Raw genomic sequence first — 22324 nt, forward strand, 5'->3', positions numbered from 1 at the left:
AAACCCGGCAAAGTTGCCGGGTCCCAGGTTGACCGGTTTAACCGGTTTGATCGTGGATCAAACCAATTGACAAAAACTTCTAAAATTTGCAAATACACCCCTAAAAATTGTAATTAAGTTCCTATAGGTTTGAAATGTAGCAAATATACTCTAAATACAAATCGGTCGACGACTGGTTGGCAACAATGATACCCTAGATGCAACCCCAATCGTCATTTGAGCTCATTCCCTTTAAAATATACCTAAGATCTCGTCGAAATAGGTTTGATTTCGGCCAGATCTCAGTGACGCCGACGTCGGCATTCTAAGCCAGATCTCATTAACATCGGCATCAACAACCCTCCCCATCACCCAGAAATTACTCTCCTCTTCCTCCCGACCAAAACCCACCTCACCCTACCCCCGTTAGCCTCGCTAATTGTCGGCAAAAGTCAGTTGTCGTCGCTGCCAGTTTTGTTCGATTTTCGGTTGATTTACTCACCGGAAATCAACTTGGTCACCAACATCGCATTCATCGGCACTTTCTCTTCAAAAGCCCTAATATGCCGATCGTCAATTGTTCATCGATTATCCTCCCAAATCCTAGGGTTTTGGTTGAATAGAAAAAATATAAACCCGACCCGTTGAAGCTTTTGGGTCCCAGTTGAATCGATTAAACTGGCCAAGCCGAGCTAGGTTTTAAAACATTGTATAGAAGTTAAAACTTTAACCTGATTTTTTTTTTTTTGGGTAAACCCGATAATTGTTGGGTCCGCGACTCAAAGGCAAAAACGAGTTCACATTGCGACCTTATGTTAAGTGGGATTTTATAAGCATATCAATAAGCGGAGGAAAAGAAACTTATCATGATTCCCTTAGTAACAGTGAGTGAATCGAGAAGAGTCCAGCTTGAAAATTAAGTGTCCTCAATGTTCGAATTATAGTCTGGAGAAGCGTCTTCAGCGACGGATAGGGTCCAAGTCCCTTGGAAAGGAGTGCCGGAGAGGGTGAGAGCCCTATTGCACCCAGACCTTGTCGCACCACAAGACGTTGTCTACGAGTTGGGTTGTTTGGCTAAATGGTGTGCCATCCGCCCAGAGGGGAGAGGTAACCTGAAAATTTGCAGCGTTGCGAAGAGAATTTTGTCTCTAATAAGAAGTTTTTACTAAAATTTTTCACTCTCATTGCACTCAAGACTTCTGAAAATATAAACTCTAATCATAAGCTATCTACATTGAATCCCAACAACTAAATATGGGCTCGCCTAGGCCCATTTAGAGACACTGGTCTAGTCCAAAGTCCAAAAGGATTCTTCAAAATAAAATTAGCCCAATTGACAATAATCTGACCTTTCGTCACCCAAACACTTAATCTCCACCGTCGATTTGTCCTACTCAAACTGAGTTCTCTATTTTAAAACATTGATCGCAAATGAAACCCTACATAGCCCACTCTTGCTCTATATAAAGCTCCAGCAAACCCTCGTATACTCGGCGGCTAACCAGAAAACCCTAGCTGAACTCGCTGTGAGTTTCTCTCTCTCTAACCTTCTCTATATTTGCCTCTCCACTTTCACTTATTTCTTTGTATTGATTACTCTTGATTTTGTTTTTGAATCTGTTTAGAGGCAGGTAAGTTGGAGGAGGAAGCAATGGCGGTACCGTTACTGTCGAAGAAGATAGTGAAGAAGAGGGCCAAGAAGTTCAAGAGGCCCCAAAGCGACCGCAAGATCTCCGTCAAGGTATAATAATAATGCTATGTCGAAACTACACGCGTATCGTTGTTTATTTTAAGTTGAATTTACGAGCTTTGAAGGAAATGAATATGATGATATGTGTTGTCGCCCCAGTCTTATTTGCATCAAAAAATAATGGTGCAATGTGGTGATTGACATTCTTATCTGATTCTGATTGTATTGTTAATTCAACTTAAACGGCCTGTCGTATTGTTTGTTTGGCTTGATTTTTAGTTTGTTAAAATGGATGTGACGATGATAGCTATTGACACCCAGTCTCACTTGCGTCTTTTGATGTAATATGGTGAGTTAGCGATCGACTATCTGATCCTTTAATTAGGTGTACGAGTAGATGTGTCGTGGACCTTGTTTTTTTTTTTTTTTTTTTTTTTTTTTTTTTTTTTTTTTTTTTTTTTAATTTGGTGCTGTGTAGGGATGTGATGATTTCGTTTTGACACCCAGTCTGACTTCCAATGGAAGGTGGTGATACATATCGACCTTTTATCTGATCCCACAGCACTTAAAAAACTATTTTTAATCTATGTATTAATAAATTTATGTTCTTAACTCTTAAGTTAAAGTTTTAGTTATAGAATATGCAACAAGATGTGATGATATCAATCCATAAATTCTGTTAGTTGATGATGAATTCAAAACATGCACTACCATCTGATCTTAGTTGCTTATTCAAATAACTGTGGTTTTATTTTTAAATGGAAAGTTTTAAAATGTTTTGTTTTAGATCAATTTTGCAGCAGTTTTCAATTCTTTTCCTGCAATCTATGATGCAATCTACCCATACTTTCTGATTTACCTGTGATTATTGTTTAAAAATCACCATCTTTCGGCTGAGGTTGCAGCATTTTTGTTGATCTTTGTAGTTTTTAATTTTCTCCTTTTTGATGGCTGTTTTAGAAATTTGCCCATGGTATCTAATGTCCAGAACTTTTGTAGCTGGACATTTCGTTTTAAGGGCAGATATAAAAGAACAGGTCTTTGCGACACAGTTAGCTTAATATCTATCAAGCTCTCTGTTACTTTATCCCTGCTCACATCTTTTTGCACTCTTATCTAGTTCTTGGATTTCAAGTCATGAATGCAATAAAAATGTTTTATTGAAAATTTAGTGTCAAGAAATTCTTAAGAAGGTTGGCAAGAGAGAATTTAGTGTTTTATATGTATAATTCGTTTCTGATTTGCTACTACAATTTCTTTGTTAATATTTACATCCTGATGGTGACATTTAGTTTGATTATGTTTTCCTTTCCCTTATATGACAGGAAAACTGGCGTAGACCAAAGGGTATTGATTCTCGAGTGCGAAGAAAGTTCAAGGGATGCACTCTTATGCCTAACATTGGTTATGGTTCAGACAAGAAGACTCGCCATTATCTTCCAAATGGCTTCAAGAAATTTGTGGTCCACAATGTCAATGAGCTCGAGCTGTTGATGATGCACAACAGGTAAACTCCTAAATTCATCAATAACTGGATTCTTTTAACTTGCGTTTATCCCTCTTAGAATTTGCTTTTATGTTCATATTAATATTCTTTCCTTTTCTTCCAGGACTTACTGTGCTGAGATTGCACATGATGTTTCCACAAAGAAGAGGAAAGAGATTGTGGAACGAGCTGCTCAGCTTGATGTTGTTGTAACTAACAAGCTTGCTAGGTTGCGCAGCCAGGAGGATGAATGAGCTTAAACTAGTTTTGATTGTGTTTAGTATTGAGCTTTGTTTATTAAAATGCTTAAATCACAATTTTGATAATTCTGACATCAAAAGTTGTAGCTCAGGGGATTTTCATTCCCAGCTGTTGGATGTTATTTTTTGTTTAATGATAATACAGTCATGTTTGAGATGTTATGTGATAATTACCATTCTGTTTGGTACTGGTATATGTTTTTTAAATACATAAGCTTATGTCAGTAAATATAGTAGTATGTATCAGAGAAGAATAATCAATCAAATTTAATATGAAATTTCATCTTTATGAGTGAAAGGTTGTAACCCAAGTGATTAATATGCAAATTTATATGGCAAAAGATGATTGAGTGATTTGAAAATTTAAAATAACTTTCACTCAATCATTTTTTGTTATATAAGTTTGTGAGGGAGAGTTTGTATAGAAGGTTATGAATGTAATATTACTAATTTGAGTATTGAGATTTGTAAATAGGGATTAGATGAAGTTGAGAATGAGCATTAAAACTAGGTTGTAGCTTTAGGGATTTGAAATCCGGCCAGTTCATTCGGGGCCTTCAGAGGGCAGGGTTACTAATTTTGACTGTTGATGGCAAAGTCTATGGAGGACGGTGATAGTGAGCAATTGATTGTTGGGATGTTGGAGGTTTTGAAGAGGAAGGGCCAGTGAGTCGAAAGGTGGCGATAGAGGTGATTTCTGGTGAAACGATTGGAAATCACAAAATCATTAATCATGTAGCAACAACAACAGGCTATTATTGGCGATTAGCGAGGTGAATGGGGGTGGGATGAGATTGGTTTTGAAGGTTGAGGGGAGAGTTTTTATGGTGATGGGGTGTGTTGTCGATGCTGGAAACAAGCCCTATTTGGTTTGGGTTGTCTACGTCGGCAATGTAATTTGGGGTGTTTTTGTAGGATTTTAAACCTGTAGAGATTTATGTGTAATTTGTTAAGGGTGTTTTTGTAGGATTTCAAACTTGTAGGGACTTAAGATAATTGGGATATTTTTGTTGGATTTCAAACCTTTGGGCATGCTCACGTCATCGGCTTGACCCGCCGGTCAAACCAATTCAATTGATCAACTTGAGACCCAGCCACTTTATCGAGTTTCACCTTGGACCGAGTTTTAAAAGCTTCGCTTAGGGAATTTCCACTATATGTATGGTCAAATAGTCCAAGAGTTTAGTGATTTGGGAATATATGTTGGAGTTGATGCAAACTGCTGTCTACTAATCTTGCTCCTCAATTATACCTTGGTTATTCTTTCCAAAGACACATCCCACACCCACTCATCTATTCTTTTCCTAAAAGCATATATCACTAATCTTATCAGATGCTTAAAGCCACAGCTGCCTTCTTAATTACTCTTTCCCTTACAGTTTATTGGTCTGGTGGGAGAGTGGGCGGTAAAAAGGAAGGCTGAAGGCCCCCCCTCCCCTCCTTTCTGTTATTATATGCACTTGAGGTATCTTTCATTTATTCTTTTATTTAACAATTCATTAATTTACCCTATAACTATCTCTAGTACCACTACTTGAATTCCAAGAAAAAGAATGAGTGAGTTGATGAATACTGTGGTGTGTAATGGAACTGGAGAGATCATGGGGACAAAGTTCAATCAATGTAACGCGAGTACTGGTATTGTTACAACTGTTGATGATGTGGGCAGTGATTCTACAGAAAATCAAGAAATATTGAATAAAATAGGCGATGTGAAGTCTGATTCTCATGAAGATAATGAACACCAAGTTTCAACTGGCATTGAAGGAGTAGAAGAAGAGTTGGGGGATTCCGTTAGTCTAATCACCAACTACGATGAAGAGCTGGAATGGTCGATAGAGTGGCGAAACGGTGCGTGATGCGTTTTTTTTTTTGTCTTTTTTTTTTCATTGGAGTTTTCAGCCTCAACTAATCTTTAGAGACCTTGAAACTACCAGCCAGATAAAAGTTTAAGTGGTCACCCTTTCACCCTTATTAAAGCCTGAGAGATTTGAATTCGAACTCATAAATTCATAGAACTTCTTTATGCTTTTTTACCATTAGGCCACCCAACGATGCTTATGTATAGTTTAGTTTTTGAGAAATGTTAGTCTTACAAAGATGCATACAAAGACAAATGCTATCTTTAATCTTCATGATTCTCTTTCTCTCTCTCTCTTTTTCCTTTCTTTCAAGGGTAGAATTTATCTTTATATGCCACTCTTTGTATGCATCTTTGTAAGACTAACATTCCTCTTAGTTTTTTGGCGTCCAAATTCCAAACCAATACAGGGAATGGTTCTTGAAAATATCATATATGCTGTTTCATTTTATTTGGTTAATTAGTTCATGAGCTTTTGAGGAACTTGAATTAGACTCATAAACCATTTACCTACCAAGCGTCTCTCTTACAGTTGAAAGGTTTTGTTTGGCGCTCTTTCCCACTCTTCTCTCTCATGTACCTGAGTTAGTTACAAGGTCTCCAATGGTCAGTAATTGAAAGAGACATCACTTTACAACTTAATGGAAGATATATTTATGGAGAGAAGAGACATGTCCAAGAGAAGGAAAGAAAAATGGAGAGAGAGAAGGAAGATACGGAAGAAGTGAAAAAGATGTTGAGTGAGTTGAATGTGGAGCTTTATAATATCAAGCACATCATTTCTCTTCATCTGGGAGTTTCTGATGGTAAGGATTGGAAGGTTGAAGAAGTGAGTAACGTGAGCAGAGATTCTAAAGAAACTGGGGAGGAAAGTCAAGAAATATTATTGAAGAGACAAGGCGAAGTGAAAGAGATCCTTCTTGATTCATCCAACCAGGAAATTTCAATTGACATTGAAGATATTCCTACGAATATTGAAGGACCAGAAGAAGAAGATAAGTTAAGGGATTCCATTAGTCTAAACGACTACTATGATGAAGAGTTGGAATGGTCGATAAAGTGGCGAAACGGTGCTTAAAAGCATGCTTTAGTTTCTTGTCATCCATTGTAATACAGGACAATGGCTCTTTGAAATATAACATTTCTTATATGTAAGCATTACTCATAGAGAAATACATGTAAGGAAAACACAAAATAAGAATGTTACTATTGAAAGTTTCAGATGATAAACTGTTATTGTAGAAAGTGAATAGCCCTCTTGAGATACACAGAGGGAATGAGAAAGCCCTTTAGTTGACACTGAATTTACCTTCGAGAATTTAGTCTCCCTCCCTAATTTTTTTACTAGTCCAAACTAGGAATGTGAAAAAATGGTTCTCTTTGATCTATATATATAGAACCAGAAATCTCTTTTTTCAACTTTAGCAGTTTTTTCTCCACTTTGATCTATATATGCCAGCAAACATTGTCTGCTCCTGTTAGTGCTACCAATAATCCCCACAAGAACAAGTGCCATTTCTAAAGTGGTGAAAACGGCTAGAATCTCTTAGGACAATCTCACGTCCTGCGATCTTTGCTATAAGCTTAATCGCAGAATGGCAATCCCCACATACACGAAGATTTTTCATCACTGTTATAGTACTACACTCCACAGTACTTACCAATGCAAATGCAATAGCAAGCCTTTCACTATGGTAAGACAACATCTCTTCCTTCTGTTCATTCTCAACATCATGCAGAGAAAACCTTTTGTCCGGAGTATAGCCAAATTCCTTTAACTTTCCTCCTAACCAGTCCAGCTTTTGATATATTTTTTCACTGAGAGGGTGTGACCTATCACCAGAAAGAAACTCATGCCTCACTCCCTTTAAGTTTACCCAACTGCATCCTGGTTGTTTTACGATACCCTCTTGTTTCATCTTCAGCCTGAATTGTGAGACGTCACTCCATTTACCAGCTGAAGCATAAATATTGCACAATAAAACATAAGCGGCACTGCAGTGAGGCTCTAGATCAAGAATGCATTTTGCAGCTCTTTCAGCCATTTCCAAATTGGAATGCATCCTACAAGCACTAAGTAAAGCTAGCCATATCGAAGAATTTGCTTCCATAGGCATATTCCTAATTAACTCCTCTGCTTCTTCTAATTTCCCAAATCTGCCCAAGATATCTACCATACAAACATAGTGCTGAGGCCTCATCTTGTTGGATTTATATCTACTAAAATACTCAAAAAAGGATTTCCCCTTCTGTAACATCCCAGAACGGCTGCAAGCAGAAAGCAAGCCAGTGAATGTAATTTCATCTGCATCTACCCCTGCACATATCATTTGTTTAAAGAGTGTTAAAGTCAACTGACCACATCCATGTTTTGCACTTCCAACAATCATTGAGTTCCAAGAGACAATATTCTTCTCACCAATTTTCGTAAATACAGCCACAGCATCATTTACATTTCCACATTCACAATACATGACGGTAAGAGAATTACCCACAAAGACATCATTTTCCAAACCTAGTTTTATTGCCAACATGTGGATCTCTTTACCCCGGTCAATAGCCTCTAGTTTCCAACATGAATTCAAGACACTAGTGAATGTAGTTTGATTTGGAAGTATGCCCATGATAATCATGTCAGAAAAAATCGTCAATGCTTTCTCATGCTTACCATTGAAACCACTCCCCGTCAAAAGAGCTGTCCATACCACCACATTCATATGCAATTTTTCATTAAAAATGTTGTAAGCATCCTCTATTTGCTTGCAGTTTGCATACAACATAATAAGCGAAGCACATATAAACTCATCAAAACAAAACCCAATCTTAATAACATTACCATGAACCTGCACCCCTAAACATACATCCAACACATTAGCACAAGCCGTCAAAATACAAGCAAATGTGTTTGAAGTGGGAACAATACCAGAACCCACCATCTTCTTAAAAAGAAACAAAGACTCATCATGCCTCCCATTGCTATCAAGCCCACTAATCATCGAAGTCCACGAAATCACATTCCTACAAGGAGTCTCCTCAAACAACCTTAAAGCATCCTCAACTCTACCATTACAACAATACCCATGAATCATCGAATTCGATGCCGCCACATCTCTTACAGGCATCTCATAAAACAACCTCTCAGCCTTATCAACATGTCCAAACTGTAAATACCCATTAATCATGGTTGTCCAAGAAACAACACTTCTATCACGCATTTTATCGAACATCTTTGTAGCCATAGCTAAATCGCCACAATCTAAACACCCTTTAACCATTGTGTTCCAAGAAATCATGTCTCTAAAGCTCATTTTGTCAAAAAGGGTCAATGCATCATCAAGTCTATTGTTTTGAGTGTAACCAGTGATCATTATAGTGCATAAATGAGTACTAGGTGATGGGATTTCATCAAAAAGCTTGCGAGCAAGGTCTAATCTTCGGTTTCTTATGTGATTTTGGAGTAAAAATTTGTAAGATGGAACGCTTTGATTGGTGTAATTCATTAAACCCATAACGGGTTTGGAGAAAATTTTGAAATTCTGAAATATGGCGCGACATGTTGACATGGAGATGGAGTAACTATCACTCAATGCTCAAGCCAAAAACAAATCAGAAAAGCTCTTATATATTATAATTCCAAACGGCACCGTTTCTTTGCCCATGGTGAATGCCAAAGCATATTTTGTTTCTATCGTCTTTCTACACTAAAACGCAGCGTTTTGGTTCTATAAACTGGATATTTATAACTTGTGGATGTGGGTAATGTTTAAAAAATATATAATTATAATTTCAACAAAAAATATATAAATAAATCAATTTTTTTATGTTCATGATTTGAGGATGCATGTAAAGAGTTGCAAGATAAAGGACATAACAAAAACATGCCCATATTGAATATTTAGAACAAATTATCATTGGGTGGTCGAGTGATTAACTAAAACTCTTAAATGTATTACTCAAGAAGGGTTTTGAGTTTGATTCACCTCGATTATTAATAGGGATGGTCAATAGAAACTTACTTGGTTGTTAATTTCAGGATCTCGATAAATTAGTTGAGATACGCACTAATTGACCTTCAAATTTAATATCACAAAATCATACAAAACTATTCAAAGTTCGCTTTCAGATAATGAAGTGTTTTGTTCTCTACTTCTGATTTTTTTATAAAATATAATTATAAATGTGCTTTTAATATGTTTTTTAAATGGGGAAACAACTTACACCTACCCAAGGTTTGGAGAAATGACATATTGGTACCCAAAAGGTTTCAAAAAGACAAACATGTACCTTTCGTTAGGGAAAAAACTAGAATACCCTTTGAGAAATATTAGTCTATTTTTTTAATTACTTTTAGACCCCTTAAGTTTATTAATTCCATCAAATACCCCCAGAAACAAGTTTAAAAATTAACAAAAACACCCCCACTTACCCATACTTGCCAGATTCTGACGGCCACCACCGGAAATGACCGGTAGTTTACCGATCTAGCCTTTTTCGGCCAGATCTGACGTGAGAAATCCAGATCTGGCCGGAAATTGATGGCCAAAGATGTGGCCGTCGTTGACTGTCAATGACGGCCAAACCTTGGCCATCGTTGACAGACAACGATGGCCACATCTTTGGCCGTCACTTTCCGACTAGATTTGGCCTTCTCACGTCAGATCTGGCCTTTTCCGGCCAGATCCGGGGTGGATTTGGCCCAAAAAGGCTAGATCGATGAACTACCGGCCATTTCCGGTGGTGGCATAGACCGTTGTGATAGATTCCGGCTATCACCAGCGGTGGCCGCCGGAATCTGACAAGTATGGGTGGGGGGTGTTTTTGTTAATTTTTAAACTTTTTTCTGGGGGTATTTGTGGAATTAATAAACTTAAGGGGTCTAAAAGTAATTAAAAAAATAAACTAATATTTTTCAAAGGGCATTCCAGTCTTTTCCCTAATAAAAGGTACTTGTTTGTCTTTTTGAAACCTTTTAGGTACCAATCTGTCGTTTCTCTAAACCTTGGATAGGTGTAGGTTGTTCTGCCTTTTTAAATTCATTGAAATTATAGTCAATAGTTACTACCATATCTTGTTGCAGTGTTGTACGTATAAATGCTAAATTTTATTGCTCACACAATCATATAGTAATAGTTCTACTATAAAATATAAAAAACCTAACTTTACCTTAAGGGGTTGGTCTGACCGTCAAGGTTTACTCAATTTCTTAAGTTTTTAAGTTTAAATCTTGTGACTACCTATTATAATAACATTGTAACTTACATGGTTCTTTGGACTTGTAGGGTATTCAATAGACTCCAAAAATTAATTGAAGTGCGCACAACCGAACCCAAACACCTCGGTTACCAAAAGAAAATAATAATAATAATAGTAAACTCAAATTGGCAGAGAATATCACTTTCCTCCGTATCTAGAAAACATTAATACTTGGAAAAGAGTCGAATAATTTCATATTTTGGATCCAAAAATGTAGTAAAAGAAAAGGAATATGAAATCGAAAATGTAAACCACGAATCTGGGTTTTGGTTGGCTTGCCTTGAACATGAAGAATGCTCTTTACAGCCCCACATAGATGGTAGAATCCTTTGGAACCAGCAGCCTTAGCAAGAAAAGAACCAAAACCCTCCATGCAATTGCATTTATAAACCTTCGTCTCCTTCAAGAAACACATGCAGAAATTGTACTTCCTCTAATCATTCCTGAAAGTCCCCTAATTCTTTCATCTTCTTTCAAAACAACTTTTCAGAAATGGCCAACACTCAATTGAAACCAGTTGCATCATTGCTTTTGGTTCTTAACTTCTGCATGTATGTTATAGTTTTAGGCATCGGTGGTTGGGCTATGAATCGCGCCATCGAACATGGCTTTGTCATTGGTAAGCTAAAATAAAAACTTTATGACCCCATTTGACATTTCTATCAGTCTAAGTATGCTGTACATGTGTGAAACTTGCAGGCCCAGGACTTGATCTTCCTGCACATTTCTCGCCTATCTACTTTCCGATGGGCAACGCTGCTACGGGATTTTTTGTGACATATGCTTTGATAGCTGGAGTTGTTGGTGCTGCATCAGTAATTGCTGGTGTTAACCATATTCGTAACTGGAACGCCGATAGCTTGCCATCTGCAGTCACAGCTGCTACCATTGCCTGGTCTCTTACACTCCTCGCCATGGGGTAGGCGCATTTGTTTGATTTTAAATTTATTACTTTCTTACCTACAATGAAAACTGCTTGTTGATGCATAAATATAACCAGAAAATATGCTTCTTTTTGGATACTAAACTTTTAACCTTCTAATATGAATGCAGCTTTGCTTGCAAAGAGATTGATCTCCGCATCAGAAATGCCAAGTTGGTAAGATTAACGAATCCAATTTACTGCACTTTTCTGGGTTAATAAGCAAAGACTGGCTTTTGAATGAAATACTGAGCATAGGTTATTTTTGTGTTTGCAGAGAACACTGGAGGCATTTTTAATCATCCTCACGGTTACACAACTCCTGTACATAGCAGCCATTCATACTGTTGCACCAATGAGGAGATCATAATAAATTCAAGTCCTTTGATGGAAATATCTTGTGCCTTCAATCTTTATTTTGCTAAAATTTGTTTTCCCCTGTGTACTGCCAAGGTATTGGCTGATTGTGGGTGTGGTTAGTATGTAATATGACAGAAACTGTATGAACTAATAAAGGAAAAATGATTTCATTGGCCGTGTTTATATTGTTTCTTCAAAATGACATGTTTGCTCAAACCTCAATAAAGCAACTTATTCTGTTGTCTCTTGGCTTTTCATCACTGCAAGGTTCTTTTATGCTTAAAAGTAATACAAATAAAGTAAACATTTGCCTGTAAAACACCACTTTATACTGTTGTGAAACTTTTGAATTTAAACCATATATGGATCACAAACAATAAACTATACTTAATCCCTCAACTAATAGCAGGTTTATCAAACAAGCTTAACACACTTTTTGAAGAATAACTTTGCCCTCCATAGGAAGCCTGCAATTGACAGATAGCTCAAATGATAAAAAATTACGCAGATATCAACCATCCAAAGAAGGCATATTAGTCGCAACCAATTGTAGCCTGCCAATTAAATTTCGGCCATAGACGTCTATACTCAGTAACCATTTCAAGAAATCATTTAACTATGGAAGAAAGACATAAATTTTTCTAAAGAAGCAAATATCCATCTAAAAATTCAAACAATGCCATAAACTGTTCCATCACGACAGAACTTAAGCACGCACGGTCTCATAGTAAAATCTGTAATTTGAAGGTCATAAATCCGCCCGACCCAATGGTAAAGGAAATAGATACAACACACCCCAGGAAAACGCTACACTGCAAAATTAAATTTAAAATAACTGCAGCAAAAGCTAGGGACATTGAGTGATTGTCTACCCCTGTTCATACTATCACTATGGTAATCATATAATTGTTGTCACTTAGGTCTCTTTCCCTATTATCTTCAGAAAAACCTTGAAAAGATTCTCATTTGAAATATCACCAACTCTATAAACCAAATCCTTCCATCTTTCACATGCTTCGGTCCATTGAAAACCCATCATGCTCTGTCCCTGCATCATACACACCATAAGGATGTAAGATATTATTCAATGAGATAGTAGATTTGATGAAAACTTCAACCAATACTTTAAAATTTTCACATGAGCAACAGAGTAGAAAGTTTATGTTTCAAATAAACAACCACATTTCGGCAAAGAAACCCAAATAACAGAAACAGGTCAGAAAACAACAGAAACTTTTCAGCTTCCAGAGATAATTCTATTTTCAGGATTCTGGGAACTTAACGTACTGCACAATTAGCATCACCTTAACATTGAGAATGAAAACCTACAAAAAGATTCTAGGGTGGTAAGCAACCAAGGTGCAAGAGACCTGAAAGATAAAATTATCCAATACTCTGATAAAGAAACCAGAAATGGATAACTCCTCTAGTGAAAAAGTCTTGGCACAATTAAGATCTAGAACAGGAAGTATGCTCGTCAACCACATCTTCATTCAAATAGTTTCCACCAACTAGCACTCACATGGGAGGTAAAAAATTTCTTAAATACAGACAAGACCAACTTGAACAAAATAATCATATAAGGCAGCCTCATTTAAAAATATTCATCTAGCCAAATCTACTTTCCAAAAATCCAAATTATCAACTCGGTTGCATAGTGGCCTTTTGCAGATGTGCCAGCAGAGAAAGGTGATACAACACTGATAACAATACCACATTCAAACAAGCTCTCACGAGAAAGGAATGCAATGATAGAACTCAGATCATTGAAGTTTTCTTGGGAATCAGACATTTGGTATGAGAGAATGATCTGAGAGAGGAGAGACAAGCAAAATATCTCCTGGTTTACATTTTGCAACAACAGGTGAGAAATTCAATATGATTGTTTACATTAAGCAGGTGGCAAATGCAAATGGTGACCTTTCATATTTCTTAGGAACAAAGCTGCACTTTTTAAAACAAAGAAAAACAATCAAGATGATTATATCATAGCATCTCCACGCATATTAACAAGAAGGAGCGAGCTAACAGCCTACCACAATGCTCTTCACAAAATTAACCATCTATTTGCCCAATAGGCTACAACATATTTAGGGTATGCAGTCAATACAAACACATTACTTCACAACCAAGAACAATGATAACGGACTAATCCATACCACAGCTATTAACATGACTCTCAAAAATACATCCCAACAGTTAACTGTCCTAAAATAAAAGGACAGCAAAATATTAACAAAGCCCACAGCTAGTTTATCAAAACATTTCAATCTAAAGCACTTAACCAAACTCAACCGTAGCAGATAACAATACCATTCATAGGGAAAAATAAAAAATTCCCAATCCCTTCCACGAATTTGACATAACCCTTTATCCAACGGAGTTATTTGAAAGAGGGTACACAAATTACTTTTAACTTCAAAAATTCCAACCTCGACTTATCTACTAGAGCCGTTAGCACATCAAGCAATCCACAGCAACTCATCCAGGAGGTTCTTTCAGCCGCTCGTGGAGCAGAAACAAGGAGAGGCTGCATGTCAATTCAATTTTTCAGTGCACATAAACATCAATTATGACGAATTGATTTCTACCAAGTAAGGATAGGGGCAATACCTGGTTTTCAGAAGAGTCAGGAATTTTGGAATCTTATATTTTCTGCAGCATATAGTTTCAGCAATTGGAGCATCCGATGTGGGTAAAACCTTAGCCTCGTTTACATTTGCTATAGATCCCACCTAGTTGAAGGTGCCTCAACATTATCCTTGATATGGGAAAAACTTTGTCCTCACTTCTCTTTGATTTTCAATTTCCTTCAACCTAGTTTCTACCACATCAGAAGCCAAAGAACCAACAGGATCACTTTGTGCAACAGGAATCACCTCCTCAGTCACAGATACCAGAGGCTTAACGGAATCAACAGAACTAACTGCATCCACAACTGACTTACCAGCCTCCTCAACGATGCCTTCAGTAACCTGAACATTCTTCCTGAAGAGACTCAAAGGTTATTCTCTCATTACGTGAAATTGTTCTGAAATGAACCATAGGCAGACTCAACTGGCTTATCTCCATTACGTGACATTGCTTCTGAAACTGAACCATAGGCAGCCTCCTCGGTTTTCTCTCAACCACTTGAGACTCATCATCTGAAACTACTAATGCTAGAGCTCCCATCATTTGATCCTTTGGCTTAATGTCAATAATTTGGCTCTCCGAGTCCTCCTCAGATTTCAATTCCCTTCCGTTTTAATAGCACCTCATCTTGGATTTCGACTTTCTCGGCATGTTCAACATCTCCAGTAACTTCGTCCATGGACTTGTTCTCAGAGGCAAATGATCGAACAGATGACGGATCCCTCTTCTCCAATTCTTCTATATCCTCTTTAAAAGGATGTGGCTGGTCATGATGTCCTGAGATGCAGGGGAATTAACCTCACCACCATCGCTCTCCCTCATCTGGCTTTGGGATCATTATTGCTAGAACCATTTTGATTCAATTCAATTCAATAACAATAATGTCAATCAAATACCAACCACCCAATAAATAATCAAAACACACTCCCTAAACCAATTTCCCAAACAGTATCCAATAGAAAAAGAATATTATATATATCGACAAAAGACTTCGAAACAAACTTAATTCATACTCATCAGACTATCTGGCAAACAAAAGAAAAGCAAAACCCATCAACCCACCAGAAAAGAACACAAAAGTAAATGATGCTGTCCAGATAAACAAGAAAAATTAATCAATACCCCCAAATCCAAATGATAAAATAAGAAAGAAAAAGTGGACTAAAATGATTGAGTGACAGATTGTCTGTGGGGCTAAGTACTTAAAAAAGTGAAAAAGTAAACAAAGAAAGAAAAAATACCTAAAGGGTTGCTGTTATTGTTGTTGTTAGGTGAAGAGCTCGTGTTGTTGTTGTTTATTGGTGGTGGTCTCTTGTCCCTTCTTTTTCTTAGCAGCAGCTTTTCTCCTCTTCGCACCTGACGGCATAATTAATTGATTCTAGGGGGTAACACACACACACAAACACACAACAAAACAAGAAAATAGAAATTAGAGAGGCGTCTGTTGTGTTTCAGTAGAAAAAGAGATCGTAAGAGCGTGGTTTGACTGGTTTAAAAGGGTAGAGAAATAGAAAGATTAGGATCTATTGAGATTTTCATAAGGCAAAGCAATATAGTACCAATCTCAAAATGAAATTATGGCGTTATTTGTGGAAGTGAGAGCGATTCGTAGATTCTCTCCCTGTGTGGTGTGGTGTGTGTATTTGTGTATTGTCTCTTCTCCCTAGACTCTACCTACGTTTTTTTGTTTGTCTCTCTCTATTTTCTTGACATCTGTATTCAAAACACTGGCTGTTATTTAACTTCATTTTTACGCCAAATTTTCATCTTTTATTTTGCAGTTATTTCTAAATTTATTATCATCTATTTACTTTTCTTTTTTTGTGATCGGGGCTAGTCGAGTTTATTTACGTGCATTTCAACTAATCTCATAAGTCGAGATTTTAGAACTAAGATAAGAGTTTTAATAGTTACCTTTATTAGCAATTAAAGAGGAATTCGAACTCAAGATTTATCAAACCACTCAACCATCTAATAATACTTAACTTTTTATATTATACATTTAGATTTAAATTTTAAGAAATTTTATGAAAATTCATTTAATTTGAAATATTTCTGATATAGTTTATGTATTTATTTCATTTATCATTATGAAATTGTTTAACAAGAAGGTAACTATTACCAAATAAATCTTATAAGAATATAGGAATTAATTGATATCAAATTTTCATGATTTTTATTACCAAATATATTATAATTTTATTTATAAATTAAGAAATTTAAAAGGAAACAAAAATTGAGAAATGAGAATGAGGATAGGGTGGGGCAAATATGGCCAAAAAATGATGCGGGTTAAGAGGGAAAGTGAGTGGTGTGAAATCAGGGAAGGTTAATTAATGTTTTTGTTTGATTTTTTCTAGATTGATTTGATTTTTTGTTATATGATTATTATTATCATTAATTGAAAATTTTACAACGCCGTCACGTGTGTCGGCATTCTTAATTTATTATTTTAATTCAGATTAAAAAAGAAAAAAAGAAAAAAAGGGACTGCAGTTGATAATAAATTAAATTAAAAATTTTAAAAGTTTCGAATGGGGATCTGGTTCTGGCCCATCTGATTGGTTGGAGGGATCTCATTTTGAAATTTAAGTCTTAAAGTGATTCAGTTTGAAAAGTACTTATTTATTATTTTATAAATCAAATTAAAATTATTTCAGAAACATTAGACCGTTATTAATATTATTTTTAAATTAAGTAATAATAATAGAGTAATGCTACATTTACACCACCTATTACACTATTTTCATTACACCATGATGTGGTATATCCCACATCCACACAAAATTTTAATTATTTTAAATTTTTAATATTATAATAAAATAATTATTAGTAAAATAGTGATGGTGTAATGAAAATGATGTAATGGGTGATATAAATATAGCATTACTCATAATAATAATAATAATCTTGTATTTGAATAATAATTTATAAAATATTGTAACTCTAGTAGTTTGTGTGATTATTATTATTTATTTTATAGAAATATAAGTCCATAATTCATCGATTGGTTGCAGCAAAGATATGGGGTCAAAATAGACATTAATGAATTTGTAGTAATTAATATCCACACCTAATATATGCCAACTATATTTATGGGGATTGAGTAAGGTGATCGGTTCCGGGTATCTTGCATTTTTTGAAGGAATCAAAACCAGATTTGGAACCGAAATCGACCGATTTCAGTTCTGGTTCTAGGTATCCAAGTTAATTTTAATTATCCCATACTTTTAAAAAATGACAAATACACCCCCCAAAAACTACCAATACACCCCCCAATCGTTTACAAAAATTACAATTCAATCTTGATTCTTACCTGGATACCTATACCTCGATTCTGGTTTAAGTTTCGGTTCTAATTCCTAATTCCAACACTACAGGATTTGGAACCAGACCCAAGAATTATGGGTTTTAATTTTCCAGAACCAGAATCGGACCCTAATGGGGTTAGTTCCGATTTCGGTTTTGGTTCTACCTTTTACCCATTCTTACCCCTAGGATAAGGTACTAAGAAATAAATAGGGAATTTTTTTTAATGGATTATTGGCCTGAGGTTTCAGTTTTTATCACTCACATCCCAAAGGTATGAAACTTATTGGCCTCAATTTGATAGAATTCTTTTGTCTAGTCTATTTCATTTACCCCCTATCAGATCAATTAATATAACACTCATCCATTTTGTTTTAAGAGTATTAAAAACACCTTTGTTTCATTTACCCCCTATAAGTCTATTTTACCCTTTCATGACTTAATAACTTAACAAATTTCTTAAATCTTTTACTTAATAAATATCCAAATCCACAAAGTAACCTTATAATTATATCATCCCATGGAAGGTTATGCATTTATATAACACATTTAAACAAACATTTAGTTAAAAATAAACACCAATTAAATTAAAAAAATATTTTTTGGTAAAATTAAGTATTTTCCTTAAAAAATAATTAAAACAATAAATAAATAATAAATTATGTCAAAACTCTACTATTTTAATGTTTTATAGAAACAATATGGTAGGAGGAATAAAAATATTTTTTATGTTAGTAAGTGATGGGAAGGAATAAAATAGACTTTCAATTTTAAAATTGAATGTATTGACTCATTGTTACTTATATTAAGCATGAGTCTCGGTTAGAAAAGTCCTGTGCATGTGAAAGCTTTCAAAAACTCGTTTTTGGGGATTTTCGTATTTGGGCCAAAATGTCATTTTCCAAACTTACGGGGTTAAAAAATTTACCAAGCTTTCATACTTCACAGTTTAACCCATCTGATCAATTGGATTGACATCTGAATTATGGGTTTTAAATATTGGGCTAAATTGTAATATATTTTCTTAAATTTGAAAACTTATATTTTATCCCATCCGGTCAACCGATTGGTCTTTTGGTTGGGTGTCCGAACTAAGCAAAGGCCATTCGATCCTTCAAAATGGAACCTGAACATATCTTTAAGGGTAGGGATGTTTTTTAAACTTTTGGAACAAAATGGATGGGTGCGATTTTAATCAATCTCATAGGAAGTGAAATAAAGGATTTATCAATTAAGGCCAATGAGGGTAGGTATCGGATAATTCTCCAAATGTGGAGGGAGATCAGGGTAATTATTCATACCTTTGGGGTGTGGGGAATAAAACTGAAACCTTATAATAACCCTTTTTAATTCATGGTTGAGAGATTTTGGAATTTGGGCAGGTGTAATCTAAAGGGCAAAAATGTAAATTTAGTTTGGATATTAAAAATGTCATGGGTTTGAAGTCAGTTTTTACATTAGCAACATTACCTGTAAAGGTATCCAAAAATGTGTTTAATTATTTTACTATTTTTTAAAAGTAAAATGATTATAACATAAATTTTAGAGTAATTTAATAACTTGAAAGTTGACATTTAAAAATAAATAATTCTAACTTTTCTTTTAAGTTCATTTGATTGAATTAAATCCATTGATCAATAATTTGTGTTATAATCATTTTACTTTTAAAGAATAGTAAAATTTGTGTTTACCATTCTTTAAATATCATTATAATAAAAAAATCTATTTTGTTGGGAATGTTGTTTGTGGGAAGGGCCTAGCTCCCTAACAAAACCATTTCTATTAAAACAAGATTGATAAAGTTATTTTCGAGACGAATATTGCAATAACACTATTTTTATTTGTCTCTCAATTTCATTCTAACGTGTTTAAATATGATAAAAAGATGACAAATTATAGATACATTTTCATTTTCTGTATTTTTTTGGCATAAATAGAGGATGAGAAACGAAAAGACACAGAGTTTTTAGCATTTCATAATTATGTGTAAATATAAGAACTTAAATACTTAAGATTATGTCTTTGATAAAGCTTGCATATATTCAAGTATAATTAATCACAAAATACTTTTTTAATAAAATATAATGACGATAATTGGAAGTAATATACACTTATTTTATTTTGAATAAAGTCGTTTTCGTTGAGAATGATTTTATGAAAATTTGGAATTATTATTTTTCATACATATATAGAGGTCTAGTGTAAATTTACTAGGGGTGTGCAAGATATCCGGGTAGAACCAGTATCGACGGGTACTCGGGTTCCGATTTCGATTCCAAATTTGGTGGAACCAGTATTGTGTAGTTCCAGTTCCACCACTTCAAGAACCGGGAACCAAACCAAAATCGGGTTTCAGGTACTCGAGGTGGAACCGATTTGAGAACTGACAAGGGGATCGACTGACAACCAGAATACAACCAACACATACAAAAATCCAACAACAAGCAATTGAGATCAGAAAAACCAGTGGTGTGTGGTGGAAATAATGTCGCAAAAATGAATAATCGGAAAACCCAACAAGAGATGAATGTCGATCGACAAGCTGAGGATGCTGATGGTGGTGACAAAGATGATTGTCAACGTTAAAATCGATCAGCATTGTCACGGCCCCATCTTACTGGAGACACGGCTAGGTGGAGTTCACAAAGCACCAACCCACTCTTCGTGACTCTAAGGAATATCTCCCCCTCCTTAAGGGATTTCTTTCGCCTCCCCCATGGCTCGAACCCATGTCTAAGGGGCTATAGGCAAATGGAAAGCACCATGAGTACCATCAGGCTAGCTAGCCTGATGGTACTCATGGTGCAAACCAAACAGTCGCACGAACCTTACAAGTGATAGAAAGTGATCAACGAGCTGGGGATGATGATGGTATGAGCAGTTTTGTAAAGTAGGTAATAGGGATGTTGATGGTTGTGACAAAGTTGATTGTTGACATTGAAATTGATTGGCATCTATCCAGAAAACCGAATAATCACACGAACCCAACATGGATGGTGGTTGGCGATTAACTGGTGCACTCGGGTGGAGAAGCAAGGGGTTTTGGTGAGGAAGATAATGAGACGTTGATGGTGATGTTGGGGTGGTCCAACAATGCTGAAATTAGATCAAATCGGACTAAGAACAACAGTCGCGAAGATGGAGAGACAAATTTTTGAGAGTTGGGCACCCAGAACCGAAACTTGTATTTCAGGTTCTGATTCCAAATCCTAAGAATCAATTGGTTTCGATTCCATGAGATTTTGGCGGGTACTTAGACCCACCCACCCCTAAAATTTACAATATTTATCCTTTTAAACGTGTTATCTGTGTTTTTATCTAATTATTGTTGGGTCCTCTTCCTGTTAAAGGGACAAATTCAAAATATTAATAAAATGTTAAAAGATAAATATTACCCCACCATTTAAAGACCTTAACAATTTATTATTAAAAGTTATTTACTTAAATTATAAGATAATAATCCTTATTTACTATTTCAAACTTTAATAACATTATAAAGACGTGTTAATATAACCATCATTATACGATATAGAATTAATTTGTTCTTATAGATGCATCTGGAATTAGCAAAAATATGAAGGGTAATATAGATGCTCAAAAGTCATAAATATTTAATCTTAAGATAATACAATAATTAAAGCATTTAATGATCTGATTTAAATGTGACAACATTCAAGCATCTTCATAATTACATGAAAAAAGCAAAAGTCACAAATGGTTTCATTTCAAAGTTTGAAAGTTAGATTGACGGTTGGTAATGCATTTTGACAAATACCCTAAAATTCGCATTAATTTATTTATAATGCCTCAAAGGCGATTAATTAACCCATAAATAATATATTAATTATGGGTCATGTTTGTAATATATTACATAGGATATTATACGAATTCTTAAATAATCATCATATTTTTTATAATTAAATAATTGTAAAGAAAAATTTAAATTTAGTTATTTTTTAATTATTTTCATAACATTAATACACTTAAAGAAAAAAAAATAAATCCCTAGGTGGTCGAGTGATTCGATAGAGACTCTTGGACGTATTATTCAAGAGATTCTGAGTTTGAGTCTTTTCTCAGTTGCTAATAGGGGTGATCATTAGAGCTCTTACTTGATCCGTAGTTACAGGGTCATGAGAGATTAGTTGAGGTGGACGTAAGCTGACCGGACACCTTGGACATAAAAAAAAGAAAAAAAAGAAAAAAGAAAAAAATGAAGATGGGCCAGGTGGCAAAAGATGGGGCAGGCCCATTTCGGATCCAATTTCTCAAATGGGTCTACAGGCTCATGGGTCTTAAATCCATATGAGCAAAATAAACTGGAAACATAATCGAATAAGAAACAGGAAATTTTTTGCTATGACAAAATCCAAATCCCCAGCTTACAAGAAGTGGAGAATCTTCATTTGGAGTTTACATATACAAAGGAGTTTCATTATTCTTACTCGGCGGTCAGATCTGATTCGTTTTTGCAATTTATCAAATGGATGCTTTGAGGAGACAAGCCAGCAAGCTCAAAGAGCAAGTTGCCAAGCAACAACAGGTGACGTATCTTCTCATTTATGTTCTG

General features: G+C 35.3%; 4 protein-coding genes and 3 non-coding genes across 7 annotated transcripts in view; 5 read left to right on the forward strand and 2 right to left on the reverse strand.

Annotated features, from left to right (window-relative positions):
- The first annotated feature begins 1387 nt into the window (after positions 1–1387).
- On the forward strand, positions 1388–3585 carry LOC116143227 (60S ribosomal protein L32-1-like). Its single transcript, XM_031428676.1, has 4 exons — positions 1388–1505; positions 1605–1720; positions 2995–3176; positions 3280–3585. Exons 2-4 carry the CDS (start codon positions 1631–1633, stop codon positions 3407–3409), a joined length of 402 nt encoding a protein of 133 aa, XP_031284536.1. The 5' UTR covers positions 1388–1505; positions 1605–1630; the 3' UTR covers positions 3410–3585.
- LOC116143295 lies at positions 1800–1886 on the forward strand. Its single transcript, XR_004130103.1, has one exon. It is a non-coding gene; the product is annotated as a small nucleolar RNA U31b (small nucleolar RNA).
- LOC116143293 lies at positions 2316–2393 on the forward strand. The gene has a single exon (XR_004130101.1). It is a non-coding gene; the product is annotated as a small nucleolar RNA Z195/SNORD33/SNORD32 family (small nucleolar RNA).
- On the forward strand, positions 2489–2573 carry LOC116143294. The gene has a single exon (XR_004130102.1). It is a non-coding gene; the product is annotated as a small nucleolar RNA Z196/R39/R59 family (small nucleolar RNA).
- A 2819-nt stretch (positions 3586–6404) lies between the features above and the next one.
- On the reverse strand, positions 6405–8849 carry LOC116143261 (pentatricopeptide repeat-containing protein At5g46460, mitochondrial). The gene has a single exon (XM_031428717.1). The coding sequence runs from the start codon at positions 8837–8839 to the stop codon at positions 6761–6763; it is 2079 nt and encodes a 692-aa protein (XP_031284577.1). The 5' UTR covers positions 8840–8849; the 3' UTR covers positions 6405–6760.
- Positions 8850–10953: 2104 nt separating this feature from the next.
- Positions 10954–12041, forward strand: LOC116143287 (membrane protein PM19L-like). The gene is made up of 4 exons (XM_031428748.1): positions 10954–11148; positions 11229–11448; positions 11583–11628; positions 11729–12041. Exons 1-4 carry the CDS (start codon positions 11022–11024, stop codon positions 11819–11821), a joined length of 486 nt encoding a protein of 161 aa, XP_031284608.1. The 5' UTR covers positions 10954–11021; the 3' UTR covers positions 11822–12041.
- A 9027-nt stretch (positions 12042–21068) lies between these two features.
- The window catches only part of LOC116143196 (ankyrin repeat, bromo and BTB domain-containing protein DDB_G0293800-like), a 12892-nt gene continuing 11636 nt past the window's right edge, over positions 21069–22324 (reverse strand). The window contains exon 10 of the mRNA XM_031428624.1: positions 21069–21095. Coding sequence (XP_031284484.1) covers positions 21069–21095 — 27 coding nt within the window. The remainder of the gene's footprint in view (positions 21096–22324) is intronic.

This window comes from Pistacia vera, unplaced genomic scaffold, assembly GCF_008641045.1.
Source record: "Pistacia vera cultivar Batoury unplaced genomic scaffold, PisVer_v2 Contig427, whole genome shotgun sequence".
Classification (NCBI taxonomy): Eukaryota; Viridiplantae; Streptophyta; class Magnoliopsida; order Sapindales; family Anacardiaceae; genus Pistacia; species Pistacia vera.